General features: G+C 41.9%; 1 protein-coding gene across 3 annotated transcripts in view; it reads left to right on the forward strand.

Annotated features, from left to right (window-relative positions):
• The window catches only part of ccdc68 (coiled-coil domain containing 68), a 74,835-nt gene extending 60,018 nt beyond the window's left edge, over positions 1-14,817 (forward strand). For all 3 annotated transcript variants that reach the window (XM_033033337.1, XM_033033331.1, XM_033033322.1), the window contains 4 exons: positions 6,651-6,756; positions 9,122-9,205; positions 12,541-12,617; positions 14,257-14,817. In XM_033033337.1, the coding sequence (XP_032889228.1) occupies positions 6,651-6,756; positions 9,122-9,205; positions 12,541-12,617; positions 14,257-14,341 (352 nt within the window). In that variant the 3' untranslated portion in view covers positions 14,342-14,817. The remainder of the gene's footprint in view (positions 1-6,650; positions 6,757-9,121; positions 9,206-12,540; positions 12,618-14,256) is intronic.
• The last annotated feature ends 4,106 nt before the right edge of the window (positions 14,818-18,923 follow it).

An 18,923-nucleotide genomic window follows, 5' to 3' on the forward strand; every position in this document is an offset into this window, starting at 1 on the left:
AATTAGAGTCATAGTCATAGAGTGATACAATGTGGAAGCGGGCCCTTCGGCCCAACTTGCCCACACCGGCCAACATGTCCCAGCTACACTAGTCCCACCTGCCTGCATTTGATCCATACCCCTTCAAACCTGTCCTATCCATGTACCTGTCTAACTGTTTCTTCAATGTTGCGATAGTCCCAGCCTTAACTTTCTCCTCTGGCAGCTTGTTCCATACATCCACCAACCCTTTTGTGAAATGGTTGCCCCACATTGAATCTATAGTTAATCTTCTGGGCTGAAATTCTGGTACCCCATACTTCATGAGGAGGGCTAGTCTCACTATTTTCATTTTGCCTATCTTTTGTAAAAGTGTTATTGCTGTAAAAATTTATTTCCCAAGATAAGTCATTATTTATTTCTATGTAACCTCTTTATTCATACCCTTAAAAACCATGAGTTCATTTTTGAGAAATTGATTATACTATTAACTGAAAGCACCGTATTCCAATCTGATCAACCTCACTAAATGATCGTTTGTACATTCAAACCCATTATATTAATTATTCTTATCCATTGCTTCAGCAGTACCTTGCACCTGGTGGATAATGACAAAGGCTGAAGCACCTCCACTAGTGTAACTGGGGTCCCTTGCGAAGCCTGAGTCAGACAGTAGAACTGTGTAGCATTGGAATAGGCCCCTAGGCCAGTATATCTGTGCTGACCATGATGCCAATCTAAACTAATCCCATCTGTGTGCATGGTCTATATCGCTCAATTCCCTGCCTGTTCATTGGCCTTGTCTAAATGCTTTTTAAATGTTGCTATTATATCTGCTTCCACACCTCATTGGGCAGTGTTTTCCAGGTTCAGTGTTAAAAAAATATGTGCCTTGTAAATCTCCTTTACGCTTTCCCTCTCTAGCCTTAACATATGCCATCTATTATTTGCCACTAATATTCTGGGAAACAGACTCTGACTATCTATGCCTCTTATAACTTGATAATGCTGTACTTCTATTAGGTCTCTCCTCAGCCTCTGACACTCAAGAGAGAACAATCCAAGTGAGTTCAACCTATCCATATGGCTATTACCCTTTCATCTACGGAACATCTTGGTGAATCTTCTTCTAATCAAAGTAGCATACTCCTGCATCATTAGTTCTTGACTATTATACTCAATGTCCCAGCTGATGAAGTGAAGCAATAGTATGAAGGGGTGCCCCAACCCGAAATGTCACCTATCAGTGTACCCCAGGGATACCCAAAATGTCACCTATCAGTGTGCTCCAGGGATGCTGCTGAGCTGCTGAGTTACCCCAGCATTTTGTGTCTTTCCTTGGCACATCAGAATCTACATGTCCTTATTTCTACAGCATGACATATGTTGTCTTTACCACTTACATTACCACTTTTATTGCTGTGGACTGGCACTCCAATATCCCTTTGTACATCAATGCTCCCAAGGGTCCAGCATTGAAGACATTCTCTTACATTTGTCCATTCAGCATAAAACAACTCATAATTATCCAACTGCCATTTCACCCATATTTCTAACTCATCTCTATTCTAATGTATTCTCGGATAACCTTCCCCACTATCCATAACTCAACCAATTTTCATGTCGTCTGCAGTAATTTATTTTCTCCCTACTATAACTAAATCAATCAAATCTAAATCCTTATCTAACCCAAGGGAAAAGAGTCTTAGTGCTGATGGGTCACAGAGAGATATAGCATGGAAACAGGCACTTCAGCCCATCGAATCTACACTGACCATTATCTACCTATTTACACTAATCCTATATTAATCCTTTCTTTTATTCTCGCATTCTCATCAACTACCCGCAGATTCTACCACTTACCTATCAACTAGGGATATTTTGCAATGGCCAATTAAACAACCAGCTCACAACCCTCACGGACCATTTACACCCATGTCATTCCCTCCTCTCCTCTCTCCTGTTGGGCTGAAGATACAAAGCTTGAAAGCACATACCTCCACATTGTACTAGGGGACAGAGGACCTAGGGTGACGGAGGAACTGAAGGAAATTCACATTAGGCAGGAAATGGTGTTGGATAGACTGATGGGACTGAAGGCTAATAATCCCCTGGGCCTGGTGGTCTGCATCCCAGGGTACTCAAGGAGGTGGCTCTAGAAATCGTGGTTGCATTGATGATCATTTTCCAATAGTCTATAGATTCTGGATCAGTTCCTGTGGATTGGAGGGTAGCTAATGTTTTCCCACTTTTTAAGAAAGGAAAGAGAGAGAAAGCAATGAATTTTATATCAGTTAGCCTGACATCAGTTGTGGGGAAGATGCTGGAGTCGATTATTAAAGGTGTAATAGCGGTGCATTTGGATAGCAGTAACAGGATCAATCCAAGTCAGCATGGATTTACGAAGGGGAAATCATGCTTGACTAATCTTCTGGAATTTTTTGAGGATGTAATAAGTAAAATGGACAAGCCAGTGGATGTAATGTACCTGGACTTTCAGAAAGCCTTTGATCAGGTCCCACACAGGAGATTAGTCGGCAAAATTAGGGCACATGGTATTGGGGGTAGGGTATTGACATGGATAGAAAATTATTGGGCAGACAGGAAACAAAGAATAGGGATTAATGGGTCCCTTCAGAATGGCAGGCAGTGACTAGTGGAGTGCCACAAGGCTCGGTGCTGGGACTGCAGCTATTTATAATATACATTAATGATTTAGATGAAGGAATTAAAAGTAACATTAGCAAATTTGCAGATGACACAATGCTGGGTGGCAGTGTGAACTGTGAAGAGGATGCTATGAGGATGCAGGGTGACTTGCACAGGATGGGTGAGTGGGCAGATGCATGACAGATGCAGTATAATGTGGATAAATGTGAGGTTATCCACTTAATTCCCGGGATGGCGGGAATGTCATATGATGAAAGAATGGAGCAACTGGGCTTGTATTCACTGGAATTTAGAAGGATGAGAGGGGCTCTTATAGAAACATATTAAATTATTAAGGGATTGGACACACTACATGCAGGAAACATGTTCCCGATGTTGGGGGAGTCCAGAACCAGGGGCCACAGTTTAAGAATAAGGGGTAAGCCATTTAGAACTGAGATGAGGAAAAACATTTTCATTTGTGGAATTCTCTGCATCAGGAGGCAGTGGAATCCGATTCATTAGATGTAGTCAAAAGAGAGTTAGATGGAGCTCTTAGTGCTAGCAGAATCAAGTGATATGGGGAAAAGGCAGGAACGGGGTACTGATAGTGTATGATCAGCCATGATCACATTGAATGGCGGTGCTGGCTAGAAGGGCCGAATGGCCTATTCTTGCACCCATTGTCTATGTATTTAGATTCAGGAATGGCATTTTCCTCACAGTTATCAAGCTACTGAATGGTCCGCTCATTTGCTAAAGTTGATAAAATCTGATCTACATTCTGGTATTTTTCTCTTCACAATACCTGTTGTACTTATGTATGTTTAGTATGAATGTCTAGTTAGCATGAAATCATAGTTCTTCACTGTATCTTGGTACATGCTGCAATAATAATCCAATACCAATACTGATGTCTTTGGGTGGTGGAAGGAAAGCAGAGTACCAGGTGGAATCCCAAGCATTCAGAGGGTGAGCTAGCAAATTCTGCACTGTGCAATACATACGTGACAATAAAGAACCATTGAACCACTGAACTCAAGTTCAGAATTGTTGCTATGTCTCTGATGCCATAAAGCAGAGGCTGTTCTAGTTATGTGCTCTTTTGATAGCATTTTCCTGGCAACTTTCTTCATCCTTGACGCATTACAAAATTCATTATATCTTAGTCAGTCCTTGGATTCCAGCTCAGCAAATCTAAGCCAAGGCTACTGCATCCTAATGGATATTTTCAAGAGAGAGTTAGATTAAGCTCTCAGGGCTAAAGAATCAAGGGACATAGGGAAAGAGCAGGAATGGGGTACTGATTTTAGATGATCAGCCATGATCATATTGAATGGCAGTGCTGGCTCGAAGGGCCAAATGGCCTCCTCCTGCACCTATTTTTCTATGTTTCTATGTTTCTAATATATCCGTAACCTGGGTGTAATTTCCTGAAGTCCTGGTGCTTTCTATTTCCAGCTATATGCCTCTGATATTGCTGTCTCTATCCAACATCATTTGACGTATTCACAACTAATGTGTCATGCAATTGGTGCTGTTAGGTTGCTTTTAGTTGTTCCAAAAACAATTTGGCCACTTTTATCCTGACAATTTTTAATCTAATTATGTATTAATTATAAATTTGCAATGTGGATCTGTTCTGGGACGCACGCATTGATTGGACAGTGGAATAATTGATACAAACTGTATTAGATTTCATTGATTTCCATAGACTACATTGAATCATTTGCATATGCAGCTGAGATTGAATTTCTATTCCCTTCTATTCACCCCCCCCCCCCCCCCACCCTTTAGACAGCAAAAAATATCATTACTCACTAATCAATTGCAACCTTCCTCTTTTGTGCCTGGAGTTCATTACTAGTGCTAAATAAACACTGCTGGAAATGTCACACTTTTCAAAACACCGGTTTAGTTATTTCAGCCCTTTACTTTTAATGTTTAACTTGTCTTAACATGTATTTATAGTCTTGGATCTGTTTTCAATATTTTCTGCTTTTACATTTTGACGTATTATAACACTGCTAAGATATTAAATCTCTCTGTAATGAGCCACATTTATTGAATCTCTCTCCCCTGCCACTGCCATCGTTAACATTTATCATGCATTTTCAATTGATCCACATATTCACCATGTTCCATGTACTACATTGCTTCAGGGGTTATGCTCCATGTGAAATCTGCTGGTGCTTATTACTTCAAAAACATACTCGGGGGGGGTAAAACAATCCCGTTCAAATCCAGACCTTTGATCATGCTTCTTGATAATTCTACCTTTAACTTGGCACTATTCAAAGCTGTCTATGCATCTGTGAAGCACCTTGGATATTTATTTTAAAGTGGAGGGTGCTGTACTATTTGTTTGTTCTGTTCTTCAAATCAACTATGGAAAATCCAGTCTGGAAAAGGAATAAATTGATATCAGTCCATGCAGATTCCACCCTGGTTGTCCATGCTTTGGCCAACCCTCTTTTGTTATTCTTATATTTCTTCAAACATAGAAACATAGAAAAATAGGTGCAAGTGTAGGCCATTCGGCCCTTCGAGCCAGCACCGCCATTCAATACCATCATGGCTGATCATCCAAAATAAGCACCCTGTTTCTGTGTTCTCCCCATATCCCTTGATTCTGTTAGCCCTAAGAGCTAAATCTAACTCTCTCTTGAAACCATCCAGTGAATTGGCCCCCTCTCTCTTCTCTGGCAGAGAATTCCAAGATTCACAACTCTCTGGATGAAGAAATGTTTCCTCATCTCAGTCCTAAATGGTCTACCACTTATTCTTATATGACCCCTGGTTCTGGACTCCCTCAACATTGGGTACATTTTTCCTGCATCTAGCCTGTCCAATCCTTTAAGAATTTTATGTTTCTATAAGATACCCTCTCATCCTTCTAAATTCCAGTGAATACAAGCCTAGTCGACTCATTATTTCATCATCCGACAGTCCCGCCATCCCGGGAATTAACCTGGTGAACCAAAGCTGCACTCCCTCAAGAGCAATAATATCCTTCCTCAAATTAGGAGACAAAAATTGCACACAATACTCCAGGTGTGGTCTCACCGGGGCCCTGTACAACTGCAGTAAGACCTCCTTGTTCCTAAACTCAAATCCTCTCGCAATGAAGGCCAACATGCCATTAGCTTTCTTCACTGCCTGCTGTACCTGCATGCTTACTTTCCATGACAGATGTACAAGCATACCCAGGTCTCGGTGCACCTCCCCTTTTCCTAATCTGACACCATTCAGACAATAATCTGCCTTCCTGTTCTTGCCACCAAAGTGGATAACCTCACATTTATCCACAAAATACTGCATCTGCCCACTCACCCAACCTATCCAAGTCACCCTGCAACCTCATAGCATCCTCAACGCAGCTCACACTGCCACCCAGCTTTGTGTCATCCGCAAACTTGGAGATGTCACATTTAATTCCCTCATCTAAATCTTTAATATATATTGTAAATTACTGTGGTCCCAGCAATGAGCCTTGCAGCACCCCACTAGACACTACCTGCCATTCTGAAAAGGACCTGTTATTTCCTAGTCTTTGCTTCCTGACTGCCAACCAGTTCGCTAACCATGTCAATACCCTATCCCCAATACCAGGTGCTCTAATTTTGCACATTAAACTCTTTAGTGGAACCTTGTCAAAGGCTTTTTGAAAGTCCAGATACACCACACCCACTGCCTCTCCCTTATCCATTGTGCTTGTTACATCCTCAAAAAATTCCAGATTAGTCAGGCATGATTTCCCCTTCATAAAGCCATGCTGACTTTGACCGATCCTGTCATTCTGTCATTGAGCATTCTGTTCAACCTGTGACATGTGTAAGTATTTCTGGTTGTTCCAAAATGTCAGTAATCTACTGCTCATGGATGCTATGACTCTATAACTCTCATGGAAAGTGCTGTTAAAGTTAATTTTGCCAAAGTATTTAAGTGATTGTTGGCAATAATGCCCAGAGACAATGAGATACTATTTCTATAAAGTTGATGTGGAACTAAATTGTTGACAGGTTTCAGAATCTTCGGTTGGAGTCTTCCACACTGCAGGAAAAAATCTTTCACCTCGACAATGTCATCACACAGCAACACCGAAATCTGCATAGTGCAATAAACTCGGTAAGCTGCAGGACATGACGTTAATATGGATGATCATTATGTTTCTTAAAATAAATTTAATTTCTTCAGTCGGGGTAAAAATATCTTCTGATGTCTGGATCTCCAGCTGGCTTAGTTGCTAACTACATCTCACACAGTGACAGTGAGCAATAAAGAGCATGCTACATTCAATCCACGGTCCTGGTTGAGGTTGCCCTTGTGTGTAGGGAATGAATTTGAAAGTGGGATAACATAGAACTAGTGTGAATGTGTGATCAATAGTCGGCGTGGGCTGTGGGGCCTGTTTCCGTGCTATATCTTTCAATTGATCAATCAAACAAACAATTACTGACCTCAGTTTGGTTGTCAGTGCAGATCAATTCATGGGCCACCTGCCCGCACTCAGTGATTGAGTTACTAAAATGAAAAATTGGAATGGAGAAACATAGAAACATAGAAACATAGAAACATAGAAAATAGGTGCAGGAGTAGGCCATTCGGCCCTTCGAGCCTGCACCGCCATTCAATATGATCATGGCTTATCATCCAACTCAGTATCCCATCCCTGCCTTCTCTTCATACCCCCTGATACCTTTAGCCACAAGGGCCACATCTAACTCCCTCTTAAATATAGCCAATGAACTGGCCTCAACTACCTTCTGTGGCAGAGAATTCCACAGATTCACCACTCTCTGTGTAAAAAATGATTTTCTCATCTCGGTCCTAAAATACTTCCCTCTTATCCTTAAACTGTGAACCCTAGTTCTGGACTTCCCCAACATCGGGAATAATCTTCCTGCGTCTAGCCTGTCCAACCCCTTAAGAATTTTGTAAGTTTCTATAAGATCCCCCCTCAATCTTCTCTATCAGAGCGTTGCTGGCACCTCTAGGACTCATAGGTCCAAGAGAGTCTACATCAGAGGTGTCATGAAAAGAGAGTTGCCTCGAAGTTGTACAAATACAGACTTTGCAGTTGAGTTGGAGGTTTTGTTCATTCCAAGGGACCTGTGTGTGCATGGTTTAAGCACTCAATCACCAGCAAAAATTAAAAAGTAGCTTCCAGCCAAGAGCTGCCATTAGTTGCACAATGCTCCTTGTATCGAGACTCCTCCTGGTGCTGTATGCCAGGCCCATAATGAACCCTGAAGCGGAAACTGGGCTGCTGAAAGTTCCTTATTTTAAGTAATGTTTAATTTTTCAGGAAAATAAGATTACAAATGTGTCACTGTGCAATCTGAATAAGATGGTATGTAAAAGTCCTGTCATCGAATGATTGACATTTGTAACACCTTATTATGTTTGTCTGCTTTCTGAATAGTAATGATATCCTGTTATGTATTATGAATTTGGATGATTTTGCAAGTCTCAAATAACAGGATGTTATTTTGTGGACCAATTATCCATCAGCTGGTTGGGAAAGCCAGCAAATGAATCAGAAGCTACAACTGGATTTACACACACTTCATAGATTACTTCAATCATTAACATCAGATTTCTCCAAAATACTTGGTGATTCCAGTATTTCCCTTGATGTAAATGGTTCAAGTGCAGATCAGTCATGATCTAATTACTTGGGGGATTTGATTAGTTGAATGGCTTTCCCTTAATTTTATTATTAAAAAATAGACATTCTTTTTTAATAGGACATTGGTTAGGATCCATTTGGAGTATTGCACGCAGGTCTGTTTGCCCCATGCAGGAAGGATGTGGAGGTTTTGTATAGGGTGCCGAGGAGGTTTATCATATTGATGCCTAGTTTAGGAGGTATTAGCTACAGGGAAAGGTTGGACAGACTTGGATTGTTTTCTTTGGAATGCCTGAGGTTGTGGGGAGACCTGATAGAAGTGTATAAAATGATGAGAGGCAAAGATAGACAGTCAGAATCCTTTTTCCAGGATAGGAAAATCAGACACCAGGTATGAGGTGAGAGGAACAAAACTGAAAGGAGATGTACAGGGCAAGTTATATTTTTACAAGAAGGGCAGTGAGTGCCTTGAGTACGCTGTTAGGAGTGGTGGAAACAGATATGATAGTAGCATTTAAGAGAGTTTTGGATTGGCATATGGATGTGCAGGGTAATAAGAATATGGATTATGTGCAAGCAGATAAGGGTTGGTTTTGGCATCATGTTTGTTGCAGACATTGTGGGCCAAAGGACTTGTTCTTGGGCTGTAGTAATGTGTGTTCTATTCTTAACCAAGAATCCTTAAACTGTTTCAACTTATGTTAACCAAGAGTGATCAGTCGGATTTGATGTTATCAAGGACTGTTCTTTTAACACATAGATAAGCTATGAACTTTAAAGTTATCCCTGCTTGACTGGGAAATCAGTGGCTGCTTTAACTGCTTTTCACGTAATGCTTTTTCATTTTATCTCTATTCACAGATTGAAAACTCAAAAATGGAGTTGGAAAAACAGGATTTAATCATTTTGAAACTGAAGGAACAAGTAGGCATACTTGAAGCAGAGGTATGTATGTACTTTAAAAGTGTAAGTGCACAGAACTGAAACATTGATTGAAGTTCATTTCATTGTGACCAGGAAGGTAGAGAGAAGGTGCTGATAAGTTTCACACTTTTATCATCCCTCCATTTTTATAATCACAACAAAGAAAAGTTAACACTGCTCAGATGTGAGAATTCTTTTAGAAGGGAGCAATATTGCTCCTGTCTCTACAAATGTTGCCTGACTTACATATTACAACACAGAAGAAGGACATTAGGCCTATCAGGTCCATGCTGTTTCCTGGCAGAGCAGCTCCATCAAACGAGGTAGTTGAGGCAGGTATTATAACAACATTCTTTTAGGGAGGAGATGGGGAGGAATTTCTATAGTCAGAGGGTGGTGAATATGTGGAATTCTTTACCACAGTGGGCTGTGGAGGCCATGTCAGTGGATATATTTAAGGCATAGATAGATAGATTATTTATTAAGGATGTCAGGGGTTATGGGGAGGAGACAAGAAAATGGGGTTAGGAGGGAGGGATAGATCAGCCATGATTGAATGGCAGAGTAGACTTGATGGGCCGAATGGCCTAATTCTGCTCCTATCAGTTCTGACCTTTATTAACATTTAAAAGACATTTGGACAGGTGCAAGGATAGGAAAGTTTTATGGATAGGAAAGGTATAAGGGCCAAATACAGGCAGATGGGACTAGTGTAGATGGGGCATTTTAGTTGGCAAGTTGGGTAAAAGGGCCTGTTTCTGTGCGGTATGACTATCTCTCAATCCCCTGCATATCCATGTGCTTAGCTAAATACCCCTTGAACATGACTATCAATCTGCTTCCACCACTATCACTGGAAGCGTGTTATCTAAAGTGTAGTGTATTTAGGTAGTGGGAGGTAACTGGAGCACCTAGTGGAAACTCATCCAGGTTCCATGGGTGAGCAGCACTAACTGCTGCACCACCATGCAGCCAATGTGCCAGTTATATTTCCATCACAATTTCATATTTATTTTAATATGGAATTAGGGGAAGAAGAATCCAAATTGGTTTTAATACTTTTTGGAAAACAATATCTAACTGAAGTTTATTTACAATGTCTTTCATAAAATTAAAATAGATATTTGCTTTGTAAGTTAACTTTATACTTGAAATGAGTTTCTACGTGTGTAGAGGAAATAATAAATTCCAGGGCAATGGAGACTGAATGAGTGAATAAGGCCGACAGGACCACAGTTTGAATAAACCTGGCTGTTTTTCCCTATTTTTTCCAAATGGGAAAATCAGACCAATGTATAACGGGCCCGTCCCACGAGCATGCAACCGGCATGCATGCAACCTGCAAAACGGAAGCGGGGGCCGCGCGGAGGTCGAGTGAGCGACGTGAAGTTCGAGCGAAGTCCGCGGGATGTTCGCGCGTGACGTACGCTGCATACGGCGTCGAGATGCTGCGCACGCCCATCGAGGCAGTGCGTACGGCATCGAGGTGGCTACGGGCCAGCAGGCCGTTGCCGCGCAGAATTTTTGAACACGGTCAGTTTTTCGGAGCCCGATGTCGGGACCAGCTCCGCACAACTCCATACGGCTCCGGCGATCGAAGTGGGACCGGCCCCGCGAGGCCGTACGGCTCAAGCGACCACGTTAGGTCGCGCTTGCCGCATGCAGTCGCATGCTCGTGAGACAGGCCCTTTACACTCAGAGAACCTGTGCTTATTGTTCTGGTTCACTCAGTGACATAAATAAAGATTGCAGTCTGTACATGATCTCTCAATAGGATATGCTCTTTGATTTTCAAGAAGCCAGCTAACAATATTTGATCTAGAGTAATGAATTTATTGATGGCTAGGCGAAGAATGCATCTGAAATATTACTAGCTGATGTAATATAGTAAATATATTGTACTTTAAATCCACAATCTCGAGTCTTTGAGTCATGTTTATTAGATTTGAGCTATTCACACAGCCCATGGTTGACTGGTAATGCTGTTACCTTTTGGAATGCAAAACCTCATTTTACCTCCTTGGATTAAGGTCGTAAGGAATAAAATTAGGCCAATCGGTCCATCAAATCTGTTCCGTCATTCTATCATGGCTGGTTTATCTCTCCCTCCTAACCTCATTCTCCCGCCTTCTCCCCATAACCTCTCACACCTGTACTAATCAAGAATCTTGATTTTTGCAAGTTTCCAATGTATGAAATCAACGTCGGTGTTTCAGCTCAAGCAATTTTGTCATCGTTATTTACACCATTTATTTTCATTTGTCATTCCAAAAGTTTCAACATAATTTATGTTGAAGTTGGATCTTCAGCAAAATCATCAAGTTCTGTGTCTGACTCTTTTCTTGGAGATTATTACCTGTCCTGCGTAATTAGTTGCAACAGGATTTATTAACCTAGAACATAGAAAAGTACAATGCAATGAAGCCCACAATATCTGTGCTGAATATGTATTGGTTTTAGAGATACATCGAGGAAACAGGCCCTTTGGCCCACTGAGTCCGCCCCGACCAATGATCACCCTATACCCTATACATGAGGGACAATTTACATTAACCCACACATCTGCACATCTTTTGAATGTGGGAGGAAACCGGAGTACCCGGTGAAAACTCATGCAGTCACAGAAAGAACGTATAAACTCCATACAGACAGCACCGGTTGTGAGGATCGAACCGGGTTTCTGCCGCTGTACGGCAACAACTCTACTGCTGCGCCATTGTGCCCCCCCATCCCCACCTCTACGCCACTGTGCCGCCAAGATAAACTAATCCTATCTGTTTGCATATGATCCATATCCCTCCATTCTCTGCGTATCCATATGGTTATCAAAAAGGCTCTTAAACACTACTGTCAACAGCACCCCTGGCAGCACGAACCAGAAACCCACCACCCTCTATATTTGCCCTGCACATACCTTTCAACATTGCCACTCTCATCCTAAAGTTATGCTCTCTCCTCTTTGACATTTCCTCCCTAAGGAAAATTATTTTTTGAAACTATAAAGCTGCAGATTCTTGAAATACTTGGTAGCTCAGGCAGTGTTACAGAATGGAAACAGCAAATGTTTCTGGTCAATGAAAGGTTCCGATGAAGGGCCACATAACATCAACGCTGTTTTTTCCACTACAGATGCTGCCTGTCCTGCAAAATACTGCACGTTTTCTGTCTTAGTTCTTTGTTATTTTTAACCTCTATCTCTGGCTGGTGACTATAAAATGAGCTGTATTCTTTCTATAAATGTAACGCATGTTTAGTCTCAATATATCAGAGAGCCTCCTATTAATGTAGTAGTGGAATATGGAACTGTTTACAAATTAATGGGAGTAAATACTTTTAACTGTCTATTTATTATACAGAACAATCGTCTGAAAAATAAAGTTGAAGTTTGCTCTGAAAAGCAAAAGGAAAATGATTCACCAGCTTCATCTGACAGGTAGGCTTTCATAGGTTTTTCCTAAGCAATACAATTTTGTAATCAAATAGTTCTGAGAGGGGAATACATAAAGTGAGGTGAATTAAATGCTTTTCTTTAAAACGTGCTCACTTTGTAGATCGGAGCAATTGATAAAATGCCAAATGTTAATACTAAACAGTTAAAAAACTAAATGCCATAAATATGATTTAAAAAAATAGAACATAGAAAATAGGTGCAGGAGGAGGCCATTCAGCCCTTCGAGCCAGCAGCGCCATTCATTGTGATCATGGCTGATCGTCCCCTATCAATAACCGTGCCAGCCTTCTCCCCATATCCCTTTACTCCACTAGCCCCTAGAGCTCTATCTAACTCTCTCTTAAATCCATCCAGTGACTTGGCCTCCACTGCTCTCTGTGGCAGGGAATTCCATAAATTCACAACTCTCTGGGTGAAAAAGTTTTTTCTCACCTCAGTCTTAAATGACCTCCCCTTTATTCTAAGACTGTGGCCCCTAGTTCTGGACTCGCCCAACATTGGGAACATGTTGCCTACATCTAGCTTGTCCAGTCCTTTTATAATTTTATATGTTTCTATAAGATCCTCCCTCATCCTTCTAAACTCCAGTGAATACAAGCCTAGTCTTTTCAATCTTTCCTCATATGACAGTCCCGCAATCCCAGGGATCAATCTCGTGAACCTACGCTGCACTGAAGGTTTTTAAAATCAAATTTGATTGAAGGAAGTAAAGGTAATCAATGCAAATTTAATGAAGGCAAACACAGCACAAGCACCACTAAGGTGTTTAAATTAATCATGTATTGTATCGAACAAAATGAGACGAGATTGGTAGCAGTTCATTATTTCAGTATAGGAGTAAAGAGGTTCTTCTGCAGTTGTATAGGGCTCTGGTGAGACCACATCTGGAGTATTGTCTACAGTTTTGGTCTCCTAATTTGAGGAAGGACATCCTTGTGATTGAGGCAGTGCAGCGTAGGTTCACGAGATTGATCCCTGGGATGGCGGGACTGTCATATGAGGAAAGATTGAAAAGACTAGGCTTATATTCACTGGAGTTTAGAAGGATGAGGGGAATATCTTATAGAAACATATAAAATTATAAAAGGACTGGACAAGCTAGATGCAGGAAAAATGTTCCCAATGTTGGGCGAGTCCAGAACCAGGAGCCACAATCTTAGAATAAAGGGGAGGCCGTTTAAGACTGAGGTGAGAAAAAACCGGTTTTCACCGAGAGAGTTGTGAATTTGTGGAATTCCCTGCCACAGAGGGCAGTGGAGGCCAAATCACTGGATGGATTTAAGAGAGATTTAGATAGAGCTCAAGGGGCTAGTGGAATCAAGGAATATGGGGAGAAGGCAGGCACGGGTTATTGATTGGGGACGATCAGCCATGATCACAATGAATGACAGTGCTGGCTCAAATGGCCTCCCCCTGCACCTATTTTCTATGTTTCTATGTTTCTATTTCACTGCACATCTTGTATGTGTATGTGACAAATAAAGTTGACTTGAATTGACAGTGCAATATTTTTACATCAAGAAATACAGTATCTTTTGTGAAATGTTATGCTTATATAAAATATCAGTCATTTCATTATTTTCTGGTTCTGTCTTTTGCTCTCTTCCCTTTATACTTCCAGCCCTCCTCCTAAATCCATTAGTGAATCGAAAAGAAACCAAACCCCTTACCAAATGCTGATGAATTGGAAAAAGTCAACTGCCTGACCACGGGCCCAGCTGCCTCTACATTGCGGTGCATTTACCACAGAGGAATTCTTAAAGAAGAGAGCTCACGTCTCCAAGCACACTTGCCTGCCAGCTTCTTGTGACCATCTAATTTGTAAATTGCCAAAGGATAGAGTACAAAAACACATGTCTGAAACTGCATGTACACAGGCAAATTAAAGACCTGCTGCACTCTGTGGTTTTTGAAAGCAATATCTGTCAGGAAATGAAATGAAGTATTGAAGTGGAAGACTGATTGAGGGAAACATTGGGTAATCAAATGAAAATGGCTCAGAAGGGCAGGACAATGCAACTATCATGTACATTTTCCACAAATGCAGCTCTAAACTGGTTTCTCAAGAGTGAGCATTTAAAATGTCGACTTAATATGTCTCGTATTGCTTCACTGAGCACTTGACTGTGCAAGCAAATGTACAGACTTATTTGCTTGTCTGAAATAAATCTATTTAATTGGTCTCATTGTTCATTCTTAAGGGAGCAAGGGATTTGTGGAGAAATCCTATATTGTTGAGAAATCTTATAGAAACTTACAAAATTCTTAAGGAGTTGGACAGGCTAGATGCAGGAAGATTGTTCCCGATGTTGGGGAAGTCCAGGACAAGGGGTCTCAGCTTAAGGATAGAGGGGAAATCCTTTAGAACCGAGATGAGGAAAACATTTTTCACGCAGAGAGTGGTGAATCTCTGGAACTCTCTGCCACAGAAGGTAGTTGAGGCCAGTTCATTGGCTATATTTAAGAGGGAGTTAGATGTGGCCCTTGTGGCTAAAGGGATCAGGGGGTATGGAGAGAAGGCAGGTACAGGATACTGAGTTGGATGATCAGCCATGATCATATTGAATGGCGGTGCAGGCTCGAAGGGCCGAATGGCCTACTCTTGCACCTATTTTCTATGTTTCTATGTTTCTATGAAATCTGGAAGAGAGCAGTAAACTTTGATGAACAGTCCTGACCCTATGAAAGGTCAAGCAGGATCAGAGGACTGATGGCCCAATTGTGCACCTTTAGCCTCTTAGACTTTAGAAATACAGCGTGGATCACTGGGTCCGTGTCGATCAGCGATCACACTCATAGTATCCTACACATTAGGGACAATTTACCGAAGCCAATTAACCTACAAACCTCTTTGTCTTTGAAGTGTTGGGGAAAATCGGAGCACCTGGAGAGAACCCACTCGATCACCGGGAGAACATACAAGCTCCGTACAGACAGATCAGGATCGAACCCTGGTCTCTGGCACTGTAAGGCAGTAACTCTACCACTACGTCACTGTGCCAACCTGTTCCTGGTTTTTATTTTAGATTTCCAGTATCTGCAATAATTGCCTGTCAATTACATGGTCATCATTTGTCTTGGTAAGAAAGTTCAGTTAATGGCGGCGCAGACACTTCGGATCAGGATTCCAGGTGTAGCAAGGTGGAATTAATAACGGTGAATCAGGATAAACTCTGTTGCTGATCAGCTGAAAAGTGATTGAATGGCGGAGTAGACTTGATGGGCCGAGTGGCGCAATTCTGCTCCTGTCACTTATGAACTTATGAAGGAGTGGTCGACAGCAAAGTGGGGCGGATCGTCGATGGCTCCATTCCATTGTCTCAATTGGAGCCTGTAGGGGCACATGTGCGTGTGCCATAGGCAAGAATTGCATGATATTTTGCTCTTTTCTTAAACCACTTACCACGTGTTTCAAATCTTTACAATTTGAGTAAAGCGGAGTCACACTGTCTGCAGGAAGATCTTTCATGGCTTTGGGGAGGAACTCCGGTTTAGCTTTGGATAGGATAGATGGTGTAGAAAGTGTAATTCACAGCGTTGGGCAGTTTCCTGATGTATCGCTATTTAAATTAAATGAACAATAAAATGTAGCTGTCAAGTAAATAACAGTCATTTATAAATATAAAGTTTTCACTGATTCCTCTTCTTTATTCCTGGCAATATAATAACAATCGTATTACCTAGGACGACATTTGGATAACAATTTTTTTTTCTCAGTTCAGTTATCTAAGCTAACATGTTGAATTAATAATTATACTATATACTTTATATGGATACAAAAATGAAGAAATAACAAATATCAATTATTTTTATTTCCAGTGATAAATTGGCGAGGAAGTTGTGAAATGAGCAGAAAAGTACAGATTTAGTTCAATTGAAGAAAAATTGAAGTCAGGAAATCATTTTATTTTCTAAAGGTGAATCAATAAAACTATCATTGGGTGCAATCTTTTAGATAGGCACATGGAAATGCAGAGAACAGAGGGATATAGGTTACTTGCAGGCAAGGGAGATTAATTTGTAGTAGTAGTTGTAGATCTGTTTGTAGTTTGTTTGGTTGTTTGTTTGTTTGTCTTTTTGCACAAAGTCCGTGAGCATTGCTACTTTTCATTTCACTGCACATCTCGTATGTGTATGTGACGAATAAACTTGACTTGACTTGACTTGACTTAATTTAATAATTTACAGCATGGATGTTGTGGGGTGAAGGGCCTGTCCCTGTGCTGGAGAGATTAGTTTAAATAGACATGATGTTCGACACAGATATCAGAACATAGAACAGTACAGCTCAAGGCTAGGCCCTTTGGCCCATAATGTTTGTGTTGAACATGATGTGAAGACCAACCATGACTGCGTGCACATAATGCTTAATCCTTTATTCTATGCATATCCATGTGTTTATCGAAACGTGTCTCAAAGCCACTAATGTGTCTGCCTCCACTACTACCCAGGCAGCGTGTTTCAAGAACTTGCCACCCTCTGTGTGGTGAGAAAAAGACAACTTGCCCGGCACATCTCCTTTAATAATAATAATAATAATAATAATAATAATAATATATTTTATTGTCATTGCACATCAGTGCAACGAGATTTAGTATGCAGCTTCCAACCGATGTAAAAGAAAAGTAAAATAAATAAATAAGCTGTGTGACGTGACCATCCGAGGGAGACAGTCCAGGGGGGGTGGGGGGCACTCAGCAGGGCCGGTTCAGAGCTGCTATAGCTCTGGGAATAAAGCTGTTTCTGAGTCTGGAGGTTCGGGCGTAGAAGGCCTTGTAACGTCTGCCGGAGGGAAGTAGTTCGAACAGTCCGTTACAAGGGTGTGAAGAGTCTTTATGGATGCTGACGGCCTTCCTGAGGCACCGTGTGTGGTAGATGCCCTCCAAGGCTGGTAGATGTGTCCCAATAATCTTCTGTGCTCTGTGGCCATGTGAGGTCCTCTGAAATGTGAGTGCCCAGAAACTTAAAGCTGGACACTCTCTCCACACTTTCCCCGTAAATGGAGATTGGGGCGTATTCTCCATTATGGGACCTCCTGAAGTCAATAATCAGCTCCTTGGTCTTGGAGGTGTTTAGTGACAAGTTGTTACGTGCGCACCAGTCCGCCAGGTTCTGCACCTCCGCTCTGTATTTTGTTTCATCACTGTTGGTGATCAGCCCAATCACTATTGTGTCGTCTGCAAACTTCACGATGGTGTAGGTGTCGAATGCAGGAACACAGTCGTGTGTGAAGAGGGAGTAGAGCATGGGGCTTAGTACACAGCCCTGTGGTGTGCCGGTGCTCAGGGTGATAGTGGAGGACAGGTGCGGGCCCAGTCTCACTGCCTGCGGTCGCTCCGTCAGAAAGTTCAGGATCCAATCGCATATCGGCGAGCTGAGGCCTAGCTGGTGGAGTTTGGTGGTGAGCTTGGTGGGGATGAATGCAGAGCTATAGCCAATGAAGAGCATCCTCACGTACGTGCCCTGTCTGTCCAGGTGAGTCAGGACAGTGTGAAGAGCCAGAGAGATGGCATCCTCTGTTGATCTATTTGCCCTGTATGCAAATTGATGAAAGTCCAGTGAGGCAGGGATGCTGGATTTGATGTGGGAGAGGACCAGCCTTTCGAAGCACTTCATTGGGATTGGAGTTAGGGCAACCGGGCGCTAGTTGTTCAGGTTGGTGACTTTAGACTTTTTCGGCACCGGCACTATGGTGGCTGTTTTCAGGCACTTGGGGACCGTTGCCAGAGATAGAGACAGATTAAAGATTCTCATGAATACCTCCGCCAGCTGTACAGCACAGTCCTTTATTACCCTTCCATGGACTCCATCCGGGCCTGCAGCCTTGCGTGGATTGATCCTACGCAGAGCGCACTGTACCTCCTGTTGCCCCTCTCACCTTAAAGCTATGCCCTCTGTATTTGAATTTTCTATCCTGGGATAAAGATTCTGACTGTCTACTCTTATTTATGCCTCATCGATCAGATCTCCCTGCAAACTCAGGAGCTCCAGAGAAAACAACTTGAATCAGTCTCTCCCTGAAGCTGATATAATCTAATCCAGGCATCATTCTAATCGATCGGGAAGAAGAGTCCCGATCCGAAACGTCACTTATCGATGTTATCCAGTAATGTTGCCTGACCTGCTGAGTTACTCCAGCAATTTGTGACTTTCATTGCACATCAGCATCTGCAGTTGCTGCTGGTTTAACACCAGCGTTTAACACCATCATCCCACAGAGACTTGTGGAGAAACTAATCCTGCTGGGCCGCAACACCACCCTGTGTCACCGGATCTTGGACTTTCTGA

This window comes from Amblyraja radiata, chromosome 1 (assembly GCF_010909765.2).
Source record: "Amblyraja radiata isolate CabotCenter1 chromosome 1, sAmbRad1.1.pri, whole genome shotgun sequence".
NCBI classification, from domain to species: Eukaryota; Metazoa; Chordata; class Chondrichthyes; order Rajiformes; family Rajidae; genus Amblyraja; species Amblyraja radiata.